The 19956-nt window shown below is 31.8% G+C and overlaps 1 protein-coding gene across 3 annotated transcripts in view; it reads right to left on the bottom strand.

Moving 5' to 3' along the window:
- LOC126740989 (protein dissatisfaction) overlaps positions 1-19480 on the bottom strand; it is a 106360-nt gene extending 86880 nt beyond the window's left edge. For 2 of the 3 annotated variants that reach the window (XM_050447212.1, XM_050447214.1), the window contains exons 1-3: positions 19343-19480; positions 5887-5967; positions 5622-5783 (exon numbers count right to left, since the gene is read on the bottom strand). In XM_050447212.1, the coding sequence (XP_050303169.1) occupies positions 5622-5783; positions 5887-5967; positions 19343-19352 (253 nt within the window). In that variant the 5' untranslated portion in view covers positions 19353-19480. Of the gene's footprint in view, positions 1-5621; positions 5784-5886; positions 5968-6034; positions 6173-19342 lie in introns of those variants that run through there. The other variant, XM_050447215.1, reaches the window with a different exon arrangement.
- Positions 19481-19956: the final 476 nt, after the last annotated feature.

Here is a 19956-nt window from a genome sequence, read left to right as displayed (position 1 = left end):
TAAGATGAGTTTAAGGAAGTAAAGCGAGCTTCAAACCAGAGCCTTGAAGTAGATTTTGCCATTTCTGACTTTTTAGTCTTGATACCAGCTCCAGGCTGGACTATTTGAAGGAGAATTATATACCAGACTTGAAGCGTGTCATATAAAATGGTGGCTGTCATGGGATCACTCAAATATTTACGAATTACTACTCTTTCCAGAAAAAGAGCAGTTAGCGAGGAAAGATAAGCAGGAACTTAATGCTGCCAAAGTAGTTGGATCTGATAATCCTGGAAATAATATTTTATGAGCTGAAGAAAATTAATAACATCCCACATCAAATTAGAGAGAACAAACTCTAGAGATAACGAGCAATCGCTATATAAGAACTTACATATCCCAACAACGTATGGTCGAAATAGAAGAGAGACTGATAAAAAATCAAAGATGATAACAATCACAAAAATGGTGAAAATACGGATCATATAAAGACGATGTGTAAAAAGAGGATAAGAAGAAGATAATAATTATCACAATAAAAAGACTTTTCACTAACATGATCCTACAAGAAGTAGAAAGTTGATGTCAGCAATACCACGTCCCTAATAACATTTTCAAACAAAGACTTTCATTGCACTAGGGAGATTATGAGTGCACCAGATACCATTTGCTCTTGGTGCTTCTCCTCTTCAAAAGGTCTCTAAAAAGATTTTTACTATCAGATGAAAGATATTATTGTCCCTAGAAAGCGAGACCTACCTCTATAAAACCCAGTAGCGTATATGGAACTTTGTGCAGATGATAAAACCAGAACGAATGGACAAGTTGCAAGCAGTGAAGAATGGGATTACTACTGCTGAGATCCAGATCTAAAAGTTTTTTTACCGTTCTAGAGGCGGAAATCTAGAGATGTGAAAGATGGATTTGCTAAGAAGAAGGTGAAGAATGGGATGTCAAGGAGTACCCAAAAAATTCTTGAATTATTATAAGAAAAACTATAGAGATTGAACTGCCTATGATTGTTACAATTAAAGTTTCTTCCGTTGTGTTATTCTATCCAAAAATACCTCACTATAAATCACATTTTCCAAAAAAAGCAAACAAAAGCATGCATATTTCCCATCCAGGTGCGATATTGTCACTATAAATCCGAAAATAGCCCGACCACCTGGAGCACGGTAAAATTACAAAATTCCCAACACCATTCCCGAACCTATCGGAATCACCTTAGGGGGGGGGGGGGACAATCAAATATCGCCCGGGGGTTACAAAAGATTCGATTCGAGTTTAAACGGTACACGTCGAAAATGGACAAAACAGCACGGGGAGTATTGTTAATTTTCAATTGCCCCCGGGGCAGCATAAAGGGTAAATAGAAAATGGCAATTGGAACGACGTGTTTTGTACTTTGTGACGGATTGTTATTGGATTTTGGCGATGCCTGATGTTTTCCGGAATGATATTTTTGTGGACGATTCGATTAAATTTATAAACAAAAAATTTATTGTGTTTCATTCAATAAAATATGGATGTAGTCTGGATCATTAGGCGTCCAGCAAATGTCCAGCAAATGTAGCAAAAATATCTATTCCTTGTCCAAGAATATACAGATGAAGAAATCAATTGGTACTAATTATGTAGGCCATGATGGATTAGCAGTAAGAGATGTTATTACTTGTTTTCCATTCTGTAGCAAATAAAATCCGCTCCTTAATATTATTAATTCCTGTATCATAGAAAATCAATTTTCAGACTTGTGGAAAAAGGCTATCATTAAACCATTTGCAAAAGTCTCAAACCCCAAAAAAGCTAAAGATCTACGCCCTATTAGTTTTTTCTCTGTTTTGTCTAAGGTTCTAGAAAGACACATGTATAATCAAATTAGTGGATTTTTAAATTCCTATAAAATTATATCTGAATGTCAATCCGGGTTTAGGAAACATTTTAGTACAACTACTCTGGTAAATCTTATGAATGATATTAGGCACTATGAAGAACAAAAGAAATTAACATCCGTATGTTAGCTGGATTTTAGTAAGGCATTTGACACTCTAAATCATGATATGCTGCTACCTAAATTAAATTTCGTTGGTTTTTCTAATACTTCTATTGCCTTCCTAAGATCCTACCTGACCGGCAGGTTTCAATGCGTGGAGATTGATTCTCACCCCTTGTACTCAAAATCTGAATTTATTCCTGTTACTACTGGGGTACCTCAGGGATCTTGATTAGGACCCTTATTATTCTCATTATACGTTGCTGGTATGAAAAATATTATATCTTATTTAAAACTACAACAATACGCAGATGATTCTTAGATTTATACATCGTTCTCATTAAACTCCTTACGACACTCACAAACACAATTTAATACCGACTTAAATAATTTACATATATAAGCTAAGGCTCATAATTTGAAACTAAACCCTTCAAAATCGTGTGTTTTATTTCTAGGATCCAATAGAAATAACATAGAACATGTTTATCAACACTTATTTTACCTTAAGTCATATTACCCCATATCTTAATAATCATTTAATTCTTTCAATTTCAAATAGACTCAAACATCACATGTACTCTTTCATATACAGAATTTTAAAGTCGGGAAACCCACCATATCTAAGAAAACTTTTCAATGTGCATGAACACAACCATAATACCAGACGGTTTAATATTATTAGGAATCCTCAACATACAACAGCAGCTTTTCAAGAATCATTTAGTTACGTTGCAGTTCATTTCATACTTCTTCAAAATTGTATAATCACTTTGAATTCCACGAAAATGTAACCACATTTTTTGCATCATACTTGGAGATGAGACCACAGGCAGTTGTCTTAAGGGGCCACGAGTCAAACTATTATTTTGCGACATTAGGTATATTGCAGGAATCCAACCTTGGACCAATGCTTTTCTTTTGTTCATCAATGATTCTGGTTAAGAAGGTAAATATTTTCAACATAGATCTCAAACTTTATTCTGAAGCCAATAGTATCTCTGATTATCAAAATATTCAACTAAATCTACAAAAGATATATGCCTGGTCTATAAAAAACAAATTATATTTTAATACCGATAAATGTTTTGTACTTAGCTTCAATAGATCGAGTTAGGCGAGGAAGTATTGATGAAATGCGCGATCTTGGTGGGAGTTTTGACTCACCGTTATCTTTCAGGGCACGTATTAATCACATAACTAATAAAGCATCTAGAATGTATGTCTTTATTATTCGTAATTGTAAGACATTGAATGTAACTTGTGCTAAGACTTTATATGTATCTTATGTTAGAAGCATTCTAGAATATTGCTCTATCATATAGAGCCCTTGTTATAAAATCCATAAGTATTCTATAGAGACGATTCAGAATAAATTTTTAAGATCCTTATATTATGATCAAACAATTGTATATGAAATGCACATACCTATGTTAGAGATAATGAATTTGTACAACCTTCAAGGCTTAGAAAGTAGGAGAAATATTTTTGCAATATTATTTTTATATAAAGTATTAAATAAATTTATAAATACTCCGGAATTACTCTTCCAAATTAACTTGTAAGTACCCAGGTATGTGTATAACACGTAATCCTATGACTTCTTAAATGGACAGTACTCATACTAATTATTATGAAAATTCACCATATATTGTTATGTGCAAATTATATAATCTAATTCGATCTTATTGTGGTTTGTGGCATGTGGAGTCAATAGCCAGGCCTAAGCCTATACTCTCTGAGGTATTTCATAAAAAGTGTCTGTAAATCTAAATTTACCAGGTATGTAATAAGCATTGAATTGTACTGTATTCCTTTTTTTACAATTATGTGTCCGGGAGACGTCATTTTAAAAACGTTACTTTGACGTCAATGAAAGACGTCTTTATGTCATCCTGATTGGTCATTTCAGGTCAGTTGGTCATTTCATATCCTTCATACACAATGGCGTCTACTTTGTGTTCTTCAAAATGACTTTCTTTTACCACAGGTAAATATTGAGTTTTTTTTTATTAGATAATTCATTAATAAAAAAAAAAAATTTTTAATTAAAAGAAAAAAAATATAAAAGAAGGGAGAATGTCGAGAATTGAACCGGGGCTCACCTGCACCATATTCGCTGTACAGAAAACATACATTAAGGCTGCTCAGTGTATTAATACCTTAAGAGGCAACCCGGTTTTGTAATTGTTTGGTGTTGTATTTCCTTTTGTGTTCGGTGTTTGTTTCACATTTTGCTTGTAGAACATGCTTACCATCTTAGCAAATGGCTAAATTGGATCGAATCAGGTACATAATTTATATTATAATGGCTTAAATATCGACAGGAATTTTATTTATAGCTGTTTTACTTGCTTGTGCCATGTGTTCATGGACATGGTGGGCGGCCATATTGTGCAATAAAACTAATTTACTTCTAATGTCTTTTTGCAGCAGCAGTCTTCATAAGCTCCATTTATTAAAGGGAATCATCCTTTTCACGTTTTTTATTTGATTTAACTTAAGTAGATTTTTGCCAGTTTGGAATTTTAAGTTGAGAAATAAACGCATTAATTTCTATTTATCTATGCCTTATTATATTCATGCTACATATGATTTTTTATGTAGGTGTATGTAAAAAGCTACATTGTGTATAAAGAATGTGATATTTACTACTCAGGAGGTAATGTCCGCCCGAAATATATAAAGATTAAAAGTAGGCAGTATTTTTGTACCGAATGTTCCCTCCAGAAAATCAACTGAAGAATGTTCGTTATTTTGGTATATATAAGTCCTCAAAGATCATTTTATATGACCTAAAATAGTCTTTAAACGTCGCCTTATATAAATAATTGACGCCTTCTAGGCGTCCTTTTCAAGTCCGTTTAAGACGTCTTTTAGTCCACGTTAGTACGTCTCATCGACATCATTTAGCCTTTGTTTAGGACGTCTTAGCAACGTCTTTTAAGACGTCATTTTGGATGTGACATTTGTACGTCACTTTAAGGTCGTAAGGAATCGTACGAAACACGACGTCTTCAAGACGTCATTTTGCTACCTGGGATGGATGTATATCTGTTGAGCTTGTACCAAATAAACAAATAAATATATTCTGTAAGCGAAGATTCACTTCTTTAAGTGATTAGCCCCTGGATAATTCAACGAAATCAATAAAACTGAACCGTTTAACATATAAAACGCAGAAAATGAAGTTGAAAGTAGAAGCAAACAAGAAAAAAATATGTTACCCAAATCCAATTTGTGCGTAATCGAAGACCCATACTGTTCAAAACTTTAAAAGAACTCTAAACTTCCCAGTTTGGAAAGCAAGGGGGCGACGAGGAGGGGAACGTGGCGGGGCCGAAAGGGTTGTTTAAGCGTCTTAAAGGGGTTCAAGATGGGGATGGTGGTGTCGTGTTTTGCGGCTCGACGATGCGGAAAGTTGTCGGGAGTTGGCGAAACATCGCGCCCTCTCAACTCCGGGGCTTGTACGCTTCTAAGTTGCTTGCTTGTCTTGTTACTTTTACAGTTTTTGGTAAAAAGTAAGGGAGTTTTGCAAAGAGTTTTTTAATAGTGTTCTTTTTAGGGAAAATCATATATTACATGAATAAAGATATTAATGAAGAAGAAAAAGAAACTACTGGTTGTAAAATCTTCATTTGCTTACCATCTTTGTTCATGCTAGCTTGGAAACACTTGGAAAGTCTGCAGGCCCGGCATTGGTTCCTGTGAGTTTTGTCTACAGGGCATCTACCTTTAAGGTCTCCGGTTGCTTTGCAGGTGTAGACTCGGTTGCGGTGGATGCTTCTCTTGAAGAAGCCAGAGCAACCTTGAAATACCAGAGGTTTGTTACGATTGTAGATCATTGTAGAACTACTATTTAGATGTGAATATTTTGAAGAAGGACTTGATTTTTCAAGTCAATTACTTACCATCGCAGCTGTATATTCCATAGTGCTTTCCTGAGCTGCGATCGCCACACACCTTGCACGGAATATCCAATAATCTGTCACCTGAAATAAATATTATTTGGAAATTATTTCTCGGCTATCCGCTTTATAATTATAATTCAATTCTCACAATTATAATTTTTAAATTATTATTTGCATTTAAAGTGGCTTATAGTGACGTGTATGTTCTGACGGTTCTCTTCGGTGACACTTGTCACACTAAAAAATAAGCAGAAGAAATTGCGTAAGACTATTGAAATTTTAGAATATATTTCTGAATATATGGAAATTTGCCGATGTTTTGACTATATTCAAAAAATCAGTCCTTAAAACCTCGCAATTTTGTTTTAGACTGAAGTGGTTACATAATATTGGTTATATTTTTGACTCCAAGGTGGTGACAATCTGCCATTTTGAATTTAGATCTTAAAATTTGTTGACGTTTTAAATTATGAGTTATCAAAACGTCGCAATCTTGTTTTGGATTCAAATAATCACATAATATTGGTTTCGTTTTTTTCCAAGATGGTGGGCAGCTCCAATTTCCAAGATGGCGCCCATCTGCCCTTTGGAAATTAAATCTTGAAATTTGTCAACGTTTTGATTATGTTAAGAATCATTAGTTTTAAAAACGGCTCTATTTTATTTTTAAATAGTGACGTAATAGCTGAAATCGAGTTTCTACGACTTTTATACATTGTTTTATCAATTTTGGCTTGAAGCAATAGAAAAAATTGTTACCTCAGAATATTGAAGTAACAATTTTTTTTAAAGAAATTTTAAAGATTTTTAAATTAAAAACCGAAAAAAAAGGAAAATAAAAAACATAAGATTACTGATATAATTAAGGATGAAAAAAAAATCAAGAAAGTTTTCTCAATTCTCTCCTCTCTCTTTATCAATGCAACTTTTATCATTTTGTAAATTTGTTCTTAGTCTTTTTTTGTCATCTTATTTAATAATTGCATTTTGCAAGGAAAATTATGCTTTTACATAATTTTCCTAAGCAATAATATATGAAAAAGGAGGTAACAAAAATACAGAAGATACTCAAAAAATGACATTAATTATGGAAATAATAAAAAATAAATTTTAATAATAAGTTATAAACAAATATATTTAAATCCGAAATTACTACGAAATTAAAAAAAGAGAGGAATTTTTTGAGAAAAATCAAAGCTTAAAAGAGGCAAAAATTGTTAAAAAAAAATCAAATACTTATGTAAAACTATAAAAAAACTCTTGATATTAAGCGCAATGAACTGAAAAGAAAGAAAAGAAAAAATATTTTTTATCAAAAAAAAGGGTTACAAAACTATTTTTTTAATACTTTTGACCCGCAATACCCAAAACAAAATAAAGAAAATTAATATAAAATTACAAATTTAAATTAAAATAAATAATTTAAAAAACAAAAAATAGAGCTGACATGCTCTGCTCTCAACTTAGGTTGCCTACAGCGCCCACAAAATATTCTGGATTTGCGTATTTTCAAGTTCCAATCCTTTAAAAAGGAGATTGCGTTTGATCTCAATTTTCAACCGGGAATTTTCATTAATTCTTTTTTGTGATTAAATTATTTGCAACAAATAAAGCTCTCGCAAAAAATGTGAAAAGAATCTATTGGTGAGATGTTCTTACATCCAAAAAAACTGGCTTTTGTTTATTTTTTACAGACTTTTATAATTGTTTTTTTTCTTATTCAAAAAGAATGTTGGTAGAATGTTTTAACAGTTAATGACAACCACGCTAGCGTTACGATCAAAGACTTAAGTCGATTTATTAATACGAACATTGTCATTAATTTATCTCTAAGTACTGTCTCGATTACTTAGAAACGGTATTTTTTTACGAAAGAACACATCATTTTATTAATATTACTTATGATATCGTGCACTGAGGTGGGGTTATAAGACTAAAAATTGAACTGTTTTACTTTTTTCCATATCATCATTTAATTTTTAAATGACTATTTGTATCAATCTGGAAATTGTGTTTTTCTTACGTAGTTTTTGGAATTACATACAGAAAATTTTAGTATGAAACAAGAACTACAAGAACAAGAAAGAACGAGTAGTGATAAGTTAAGGGAAGTAAACGAAATACAAGGAGTATCTTATGCATCTGTTACTAAAGCCAAGGGTACTGACAAACTACTAGTTGTAAAGCAAAAGGGAGCTCAAAAGGATACTAATGAAATTTAAAAAAAAAACACTCCAAAGTAAAATCAATTTAACTGAAATAGGAACTGGAGTATCAGTAGAGAGCTGGGGCGGTCTACGAAAAACGGTGGATTAATATTGGAGTGTGGAGATGAAAAAGAAATTTCAAATATCCAGTCAGAAATAAAAATCAAACTTGGTGAAGAATATGAAGACCATATATATGAATATGAAAGACCAACATTGCGTGAAAATAGAATAAAAGTGCTGGGATTTCATCAAAATGATACAAGACCGAAGACAATGAAATTATTGAAAAAATAAGTAAACAGAATGAGGTAAAGACAAATGAAATTGAAAATTTTGAGAAAAACAAAACTGCTGAATGAAAAATTTAACATAATCTTTGAAGAGAAGTCACAAACATATAATACACTAATGCAAAATCAAAGAATGAATATAGGTTGGAGCGGTTGCATGGTTTATACTGATTATGGAATAGTTAGGTGTTACAAGTGTTGCAAATATGGGCATCAACAAAAAGAGTGTAAAGAAAAAAATGTTTGTGCTAAATGTGGTGGCGAGCATGATGTTAAAAATTGTCATAGTAACGTGAGTAAATGCAACAACTGTGTATTGTCTAATAGCACATATGGATTGAAACCAATTGATCATACTGCATGGGACGTAAATAATTGTGAAACGTATAAAAAAGTAACAGATTTCTAAAATACCAACTAGACAGTAATACAGAGTTAATGTCAACAGCCGTTTATTTTAATTGTCAGGGTTTTATAAATAATAAAGAAAGTATTGAAATATTGGTTAATAATTGGAGGCCAAAAATATTGTTATTGTCTGAAGCACATGTCTCTGCCGAGATAGCACGATCTATCAAATAAACATTGATGGTTATCAGTTGGAGCAGTGTACCACAACAAACAAGAGAACTAGTGGGATAATGGCATTTGTACGAAACGATATCAAATATAAGATCTGTGATACAGAGTGTGTTCAAAACTATGTCTGGTTATTGTCCCTAGAAGTCGTTTTAAGCTGGTTGAAATATCGCTTTACCATTCTTTATCACCCTCCAGAGACTGAAAATGCAGAGTTTTTGGATTATTTTTCTGGCTATTTGGATCGAATGTCTAATTTTGAATGAGTCATTGTTATACATTGTAGTTGGTGATTTCAACTATGACATTTTGAAAGACTCATTTTACAGTGATAAGCTTTTAAAAATAATTTATTCCAGTGGATTCAATCAGATTGTTAGTAATTCAACACGTATAACTGCTAGTAGTCAAACACTTATTGACTAAGTGTATCGTCTCTACGGAAAAAAACCTATCACATAAAGTATATTTAACACCAAAAATCATTGCATTTTAACTATTGATATAGGACAAATGTCTGAAAATTTTACAATAAATTACTTTAGAAGGTGTTGGGAAAAGTATGATGCTGATCAGTTTTAAGCTTCACTATTGGAGGTTCAATGGAATGGCGAGGACTCAGATGTCAACATGATTGCAAATACATTTGTAGAAGATGTAACGGCATTAATAAATACAATGTGCCCTATAATAAAATCGACAATGAAGCAACAGTATAAAGATAACTTATGAAATAAGACAAATGATGAAAGAAAGAGATAAAATTTATGTTAGGGCTGTTCATCACAGAAATGCTGAGGACTAGAATCCATATAAAAGATTGCGAAATGACATTATTAATAGAATACAGCATGAAAAGGACAAATATTTCAGAGAGGCAATAGATGAAAATAAACAAAATTCAAGAGAACTATGGAAACACTTGAAGACATTACTGAAAAAAAGTGTATCTAGACTGAAGAAAATTATCTTTGAACAGAAACCATTGAGCACGGAAAAGGATATAGCCAATAAATTCAATAAGTATTTTGTGGAGAGCATTGAGAATATCATATCGGCAATAAATCGACCATCTACTAATTTCACGTACTTCAATCTAAATGAAAGTGTAGAATATCACAGCTTTACAGAGTTTACTAGGTTTGAAAACGTTTCAATGGTTGACCCAAGAAGGATAGTGAGTAGAATGAAAAATGTTAGTGGCGGTGAATCTGGTATTTCAGTATGGGTTTTTTCAGTGGTTGGAAACCGAATATTAGATGTTATAAATACATCATTTTCTAAGGGGCATTTTCCAAAGGAATGAAAGTCATCTTTGGTAGTTTCGGTACTAAGCAGCACTCGAGTCTTGGACCAATCAATACTGTGCCAGTATACGAGAAAGTATTAGAACTCAATGCCAAGAAGCAGCTACAGAGACATTGTGATGAGAGTAAGAGTAATATAATTGTTTCTGGTCAATCGGAATTTCGAGCAGGTCATTCTTGCGAGACTGTGATGAGTTTGTTAGTGCAATTAATAACAATAATCTAGTTTTGGCTGTATTTTTAGATCTTAGAAGAGCTTTTGAGACTATCAATAGGGATATTTGGATTTTGATAAATTGGGGAATATGGATATAAAGCACTTAGCCTTGGATTGGTTAAAACCCTACTTATCAGGCAGGACACAAAAAGCAAAGTATGAGTCAGCTGTATCTGAATCTATCTTGGTGAAATATGGGGTACCACAGGGGACTGTTCTAGGGCCATTGTTGTTTATTCTGTTTATAAATGATATCAATCAAATCAAAAGTAATTTATTTGCCATAAAAAGTCAATACATTTCTAGAAACAAAATGAAGAAAATATATTTAATATTTTAAATTACATCTTCTCGTGGCAAAAAGGTCTGTCCCGCGATTTGTAACAACCGATACTCTTTAGCTACTGACAAAAGAAACTAAGAGTGGGACAAACCAGTCAACTTAAAGTTAATTAATAAGGAAACTAAAAAAAAACACAAAAAATTGATCAAACTAAATAAATTATTACAGAAAGAATAACAACAGATTTGCACGAGTGCGCGCCAAGGATCAAAATAAGTAATTAGTTGTAAAAAATAGTAAAATTACATTATTTGCTGACGATACAATATGTGTCGTTGGTCATAATATCGAACAAATACAGCAAGATATCAATAATGACTTGAGTAGAGTGTTTTTATGGCTGTGTAAAAATAGTCTTAGCATTAATGTCTTAAAATCTAAATTCTGTGTGTATGGCAAAAAACATAGATTGAGTTTGGTGAATGTGAAACATTTTAATATTAATATAAATGGCGTTAAATTACAGTATGAGTAACATATGAAATATCTTAGAGTAGTATTAGATCCTCAGTTGAACTTCTTTGCTCATTGTGATTATATATTGATAAAATTTTCGCAAAAGGTTGTTTTTATATCTCGAACCGGCAAAAATGTATCAACGTATACAAAATTATTACTTTATAATAGGATAGCGGCACCCCATTTACAAAACTGTTCAGCTTTATTGTTCAGTATACCCAATTATAAAATAGCCGAATTTGACATAGTACAAAACAGAGGAATGTGCGCAATCCTAAAATGTAATAGATATACACCTGTGATGTCTTGCAATTATTCTCTGTAAAGCAAAAAATAATGCTTAATGCTTTTATATTTATATTTATATTTAAGATTAAAAATAGAATGTTACCTACTTACATTTGTGACAGAGTTAATAGCTTTATGAATGTTCATGACTATTATACCAGAAACCGTAATAATTTCATCCTAGTCAATCGATGCAACACTACACAAATGTTGAACAGTATTCTTAATAAAGGTTTGTTAGAGTTTAATCGCCATGACTGCCAAAAAATATTAAAGAATGTAAAAATGTTAATGCATTTAAAAGATTATTTAAAAATTATGTATTGTCTGAAATTGTATCCTAAATGATTTATAAAAATAATTGTTTCGTTGAATTTATCTCTTGTTTTGCTGAAACTATGACTATTTTAATGGTTTAGGACTTTAATTTGCTATTATCATTTCGTATTAATAATTAGTTCTTAGGTAAATTTCTATGGGTTTTATATGTAATGTTGGTTTTTTCTATGTTTAATGTATAGTCTTTTAATAATTCTTTTCTATAGTATCTTTTATTATACGACGTGCTCCACAGTTGGGCTTTGACTTGACTCCTTGACGAGGTACTTCTGGAAAACCGGAGGTTGCGATTGTCCATGGAATACCGGTCTTGTCATGTCCGGATCCAAAATGTCTCCACGAAAATATCCGAAATGTCCTGTTTAGCCTGAGCCAATAAAAGGTTTGTTCTCACAGCAGTAAGAAACAAGTTTTTGACAAATAAACATGCGCAATAGAGTAAAATGCGTTCGCACAGGAACTTCTGATCGGTTTCAAATCAAAAGTTTGATGTTCTTACACAAATTTCTGATCGTCATCTGATAGTCAGACTTGTTTTCGGATTTATTTCAAGCAAAGTGTCAGAGAATTCGTGTAGCCAGTCAACGCCGATCATCGAAATATGAACGTAACCTCTACATTGTTGTTTGTATTTTGTCGTTTTGTATACTCCTTGATATTCGTTTTGAAAATTGTATTTTAAATTGTTGGATTAGTCTAAAAATAAACATTAAGGAAATAAGTGATTTTGAATCGTCAGAAGAATCTGATCAGAATTTTGTTGATTCCGACACAGACTTTTAAAGAAGATTTAATTGAAGAACGGATAAAGTCCAAAAATCAAAAATATTTTGATGAAACTGTGTCCAAATTTAATAGAATAGAATTTCTCGACTATTTTAGAGTAAGTCTTGCATGAAGTAGCAAATATTCACACAACCTTAAACTCTATTAATAATATACAGCTATTTCAAGGTTGTACTATAATTTTTTTTTGTTTATGTTTATGTTATTTTCCCATTTCCCACTGGCATAAAAAAGTGAGGTTATTTTTCTTCTCCACTCAACCCGTATTTGATGTTCGCACAGACGGTGTCAAATCGATCAGAAGTTGTAATATTTTACGCATGCTCATCAAGAATGGTTTGAAAACAGTTTCAAACTTGTAAGAAATTTGCAGTGAGAACAAACCTAAAGACAACCTAAAAAACATATGTCGAAAAAATGCTCGAAACATTAACATGAGCCGACCATGAGATGCAACATCAGCACTACCATCGAATGTTGATTATCGCAAAGAAAGTGGACCAGAACGATTTAACTATTTAATTATATTGTGTATATTTGATAGTCAAAGATAATACATTATTGTTATTATAATTTTCGCATACTTGTACCATATTATGTCATAATTAAATATTTTAGATCTTCATGCATTCTATTACATTGTAAGATTTATATTGTTTTCTTGTAGAATTATGCTAAATAAATGCACTATTATTATTATTATCAGTTTTATATTTCTAAAATACGCCCTTTACTTACGACAAAAGTGCTAAATCTAAATAAAAAACTGCCTCAATTTCAAAAGTGACACTCGATCGGACCCTACCTTCACACACCCGCCTCTTATTCTATCTGTCTTTAGAGCTTCAATTTAGTGAAAAAGTAGTAAACAGACAGTACTAAAAACACAACTGACTGAAGATGTTCCATAAAAATGCCGTGAGAGTGAACCACGAGCGACGCTTCCATCATGTAAGTTACTGTTTCTCCATAAAGAGTATATTTGAATGGGTGATTGGAAAAAGGATAACATTCCAAGAATATGGCGAATTAAAGTGAGATAGTAATTTTATAACTTTTTGTATCTTTCATCGGCTAAGCGAAAAAACGATAAAATCACCGGCCACCTTCATATAACTACATTATTGCTGAGCGGAAAAAGGATAATATATCAGGAAAAAGGATAATTTACTGGAATGTTATCGTTTATCCACGCAATGTGACCTCGGTGTCATTTATTTTCCTTACTATTCTCCTTCAGGACTTATTCTCCTAATTAATACAATGAAATAATTACTTCTTCCAAGAAAAAAACAATTATAATAAGTTTCTAGTAAAACGGCTAATAAATACCGATATACTGAATTTCAAAGGCTGGTGACCACAATCTTAAAAAGATATTGTGGATATTGTGGATTAAAGATATATCATTTAACATACACCTAAACAATGAAAGGCTACATCAAGGCGTTTGAATTCATTGATGGTGTCAGTGATGGTCTTTTAAACATGAAGAAACAAGACAATGCAAACCTTCCCAATTTCAAAGCATACAAAGGCAAACTTCCTATCAAACCAAAGAATTCTCAATTTAAATTCAATTTTTCTCAATTTAACTTCTTTTCAATTTTCTCAATTTAACTTCTCAATTTATTCAAACATTATATACACATACTGTTTTACAATAGGGGGGTCATGCCTAAGTTGATTTAACAACTTGTATGCAGTACTGTCCTCAAAAAAGTTGGGAAAAAAACTAGTTTGTAATACAACTATTCTTAAAAGTCTACAATATATACAGATATACAAGGTGTCCCGCACCACCGCACCCAAACTCCGCCAGAGCACACCAGACCCAACCCCAAGCCAAACGAGCCCAAAAGCCGCAGCCCCACCCCCACCCGCTCCCGAGATACAGGGCGCCGAAGCCTCAATCACCAATTTGTGATTGTTGTAAAACTTTACATTTAAAAAAAATTAAAAATTTGGCAACGTTGTATGGTCATTAGGGGACACCCAATAAAAATGTCTTTAAACATGCAGAGTTGCCGCTTCCATGTAAAACTAGCAACGTCCCTCCTATTCCAAATAGAAATGTTGTATTTAATTACATTTTCGGATTCTACATAAAATTGCAAGAATTTTAATGTATCACATGGTATATTTCTTTTTTTTTTTTAATTTATTTTTTTTAATTTTTACATTTAACTTAAAATTAAATGTAGTCCATTGTCACAAAATTTGAGCATAACCATTTAGGAAAAAAAAAGGCAGCTATTTAGTTAAAACCCAAACACCCTGCAGCCCGGAAACAAATGAAAACGGTACCACAACTCCCAGGACCACCCGACCCAGAATCAAATCCAACACGCTGCGACAAAACCCGAATACAACGATACGGGACACCCCCTATAGCATACAAACCACTTATTAATAAGAAAAATATTCAAATAAATTCATGACTAGTAGACGAGGATGGCGACGATTGAACGGAGAGTCAGCGCTGGAGTTGTTGCCTTTCGGAACTTTTTCTTGTTATTGACAGAATTTTTTATAGCAAAAGGAAGTCGATTATATAATGTTGGTCCATAGTATGTTACAAATCTTTGGCATAAAGTGTTATTCATAAAAGGTACTGGAATTCGCTTTTGTAATCTTGATCTAGTTATATAAGTACTTTCAGAAACAGGAGTATTTATTTTTGTTGTAAAGTTTAAGGCACAGTGTATGTATAAATTTCGCATATTCAAAACATTGTAAGTTTTATATAAATCATCTGTAGGACTTCTAAAGGACTTTTTTTGTAGTATTTTTAATACAATGTTTTGACATACACATAGCCTTTTAATAGTAGTATTATAAGCACTGCCCCATACAATTATGCAATAGCGTAATATTGACTCAACAAGTGAAGTATACAGAATAATAAGTAACTTTTGGTCCAAAATATCTCTTAGTTGATAAAATTTGTAGAAAATATTTCTAATTTTTTTGTTAAGATATATAATGTGTTCATTCCATTTTAAGTATTAATCTAGTATTACACCAAGATATTTTATTTTAGTAACTTTTTTAATACTTGTGCAAGAACAGTTTTGATATTCGTTTTTACAGGCATTATTATGAATAAAGATTTGGTCTTTAACAGGCTGATCATAACAATCAGCTGTAAAAGTTATAAAAAAGGTTGTATTCATATTTAAAGAGAGTAAATTCTGATTTAACCACAGGTGTATCTGTGCCAGGCCCAACTCTGCTCGATTATATACATCTTTCCAGTTTTCACTATAAAAAAGTAATACAGTGTCATCTGCGTAAGATATAACATCAAAATAGTCAGCAATTCGTCCAATATTATTTATGTATATCAAAAACAGAATCGGGCCTAGCACAGTACCCTGTGGAACGCCCGTTTCTACTAATTTAGGTAAACTCAGTTTATTATTTATTTTAACATATTGTTTTCTATCTGACAAATAATTTTTAATAAAATTAATGGATCATCTAAATCCTATTTCTAGGAATTTTCATAAAGAAGCTCGAAGATGTTTCCAAAATAAAACATTACATGCCAGAAGACTACAGGGCTTTCTATCATGATATTCCCAGAAATCCCACAAGAAATAGAGAAAACAGTGACTCAGAAGAAGAAGAAGAATGCTGAAAAGCATACAAACATCAACAATTTTAGGTTTCTGTCATGCTTATTCCTTAAATAAAAATTAGTTGTTAGGGCCTAATTAGTTAATAGTTAATAAGGGCCTTTTTTTATTTTGTTTTACTCACGTTTTCGATTTTGAGTGCAAAAAGTGTAAGATTATTGTACTTTCAAATGTCAATAACTACTAAACTAACGGTTTCGGCGGAAAATAGTTTTTTTTGGTTTTCGAAAAACAAGGTTCACAGGAATGTTGTCCTTTTTCCAATTACCTATTCATTTACAAAAAAAAAAATAAGTAATTTAAAAAAAAAGTATGATAATTTTGGAAAACAAAAGAACGCGATTTCCACTTCTAATAGCTTTAGGATTCTGGAGTAAACCATAAGCAAGAAGACATCTGCAGCCACTTAGGAATCAAATTTGAAATTGCAAAAAGGTCTGCTATCATCTCGTGGAAGATATAATTTCATCAATATAATTATAATTTTATTTTATATTTTAAAAATATAATCTCTCTGTATTACTGTCATATTATCATATTGTCATCGTTAATTTCCTTGGCTCGCATTTATGCATTTATCTCTCTGTCCATGATCTAGTTTACTCTCATCTCAATCAATCATATGATTAATGTGATTTACTTCTTCTTGCTGAGGTAAGCTGCTCTGATCTGCTTGTGTTCTCCCAGTGAAATATTGAGGTATTATTTCCATAGTTTTTCTACTGTTTGTGTCTCTTAGCAGGTCCTTATCTCTGGACCGATTAAGTAGGTAATGTGGTTCCTAAAAAACATGTTTTTGTCTTTCACCTGCATGTTTCTTCAAAGCAACTGTACATTCTTGGACACGCAATGAATAAATGGATGCGTAGAACGACTAGAGCATGACCGTTAAACAAATGATAATAAATAATGTTATGAGGCATTTTCCCAAGATATTGGTAACCCAGGCAGTTTAGGGGCAGTTTGGCCCATTTTTTAGAGATTACCGTATTTTTTCGTCTGCTTCGATGGCGTCTTGCAAAAAATAATAAGCAGTTTAACAAATAGTGTAATAATTATGGAAAAAAAATAGGAAAAACAAAATAATTTTCGATAAAAAGTTAGTGAAGACTAATGATTTTGCTTATTATAGTTATAGTAGATTATCTTACAATACTGAACTGAAGATGTTGTCACATTCAGTCATTGCCCTATTGTCATATCTTCTTCTACGAAGTAATAATTTTTTTAAAATTATTTTCAAATAACTAAAAACTAAAAAAAAATTGATAAACGAAAATGAATGAATGAGGTATATTTATTTAGCATCAATGCTACATAAAAATAACTATAAGTAAGGTAATATAATAACTGTGTTATCCACATTAATTGAAGACTGTAAAAAGTAATACAAAAATACAATCTCTAAAGGCAAAATCCGATAACCTAAAAACGAGTATAAATAAATGATTAAAACTGTATAAATTAAACTTAAGCTAAAGATAAAGTGGTAAAAAGAAAACGCCAAAACTGAAGCTAAAAAATTAATAGACTTACTTAACCCTAACTAAAATCAATTTTCTCAAAAGCCTTTTAAACGGCTTTAAATGATTACACCTTTTAATAATCACAAGTAATTTGTGGAACCGAATTAAGCCTTTATATAAGACTGAAATAAGCATTTGACTAGTGTTACATCTATCTAAATACCAGTATGAAGTTTGTATGGTGTCTAGTTTTGTAACCATGAACATCTCCAAAGACTCTCAAGTTATCACAGATATGGTTAGGTAATAAATCACGTAAATAATGATAATAAATAAGCAAAATACTCGTTATAAAGGACATATTTCTTTCTCATTAAATTCAAGAGTTTTTTTTAATTTTTCCTAAAAACTGCACATAAAGTATTTTTTCACAAAAGATTAAAAAAAAATCTTTATAATGAGAATTTAAAAAAAAAATATTGAATAATAAAATTCCGAAATACCCATAACTAATTTGGAAAAGTGTTGAGAAATCATCTATAATCTTAATTTTTTTTCTTGTTTTTTTTTTGTCGATTAGTTTTTATTCTTATTTTTGATTAAGATTTATAACACGGTAGTTTTAATCAAAAATAATAATAAACTATATTGTCGTCTCAAGCAACAATATTTTTAAAGATTATTTTTTTAAATTAAAAATTATAAAAAATTACTTACTTAAAATAATAATAATTATATAAAAAAACACAAAAAACTGATGGTATTAAATTAAATGAATGTATAAAATGGCTCAATTAAAAATTCTATCAGTAAGAGAAAAAAACTATAAGAGGGGTAAAACTCAAAAACTGGAAATTTTTTATTTACTTATTTATTAAATACAACAAATGCTCTAATGCCCAATTACGAAGCAATAAACAACAACGATTCTTAATTGCAGAAAAAGAAAACATTTCGAACGTCGCTTTTAAATTATAAATACACTCACTTAAAATTAGAAAACTAATTTAATGAAAATGCATCAAAAAATACAGCAGTATAGGTCCAGATTTGTTTAAGAGTAAATTTTTTATTGCCTTTATCGTACATATATACATGTAAATAAATCTAGCTTCAATAAGTCATATTTATTATTTCTAAAATATTGGGGTAAAACGAAGGGTCGCTTGTAGCGAACATTGATTTTTAGTTTTTCGAGCAATTGTGAAAAATTATCTTATTTTTCTAGGATTTTTTATAACAAGTCTCTTCGTGCTTGCGATAAGTTTATGTTATGTTTTTTTAAGTTCGGAATATGGAAAACCTTGTGGGAATAGACCTTGTCTGTCTAATTTCTCGATATTTGAAAATTTTTCATTGAACATTTTTAAGGTTTTCCACATATACTGGAGACCAGATAATCGTACACTAATCAAGCTTTGACCTGACTAGGGCATAATAGAGCCTTTTTAAAACTGTTGAAAATATTGACTTATCATGAAGTTGTTCAAGTTATAAAATATATATAAATAAAATTTTTAAAAAATCTTACCTGTTCCCATTCTACGCCCAACCTGGGGCCTAAGCTTACCCCAAATCGCCGAATCAATTTTGACTAATCTACTTTTACAATATATCACCGGAGAGTCACAAAATCCCTAAACTCATCCAATCTATAACCCAATAAACGTCTGTTTCTTTCACTTGACTTTTTTAACTCAATTTTTCAAAAATTTTCTCCGAACCCGTATAATTTTCAAAATCACAAATTTAACAACAATAATACTTCGGGAAAAAATTCGGTTTCAAAAATTGGTTCTCTCTCTATTTCGCACCCCCCCAAAAATCCGCGGTCCAGCAACTCCAACGAAAATTGCCCGCGTACTGACAGAAGAGATTCTGACGAACGCCTCGGAAACAGGAAAGGGTGAGGGGTTGAAGGGACGCGGGGGTGGCCTGCTGACGACGATCTCCGGAATCGGCAGGTCTGCAGGCCATTTTGTCACCACCCCTATGGTGGCCGATATGTCATGACATACCCTCCTCCCCCACCAACCCTCCTCACCCCTGTTTCCGTTGCACCAGAGAGAAGAAGATCTATAGAGCGGGGGTTAAATGTCTTGGAAGGAAACGCGATTCGTTCTCGTTTGGAATTTTAAAAGTTTT

The sequence above is a fragment of the Anthonomus grandis genome, chromosome 10 (assembly GCF_022605725.1).
Source record: "Anthonomus grandis grandis chromosome 10, icAntGran1.3, whole genome shotgun sequence".
Lineage (NCBI taxonomy): Eukaryota > Metazoa > Arthropoda > Insecta > Coleoptera > Curculionidae > Anthonomus > Anthonomus grandis.
This window is presented reverse-complemented; position numbering and strand designations above follow the sequence as displayed.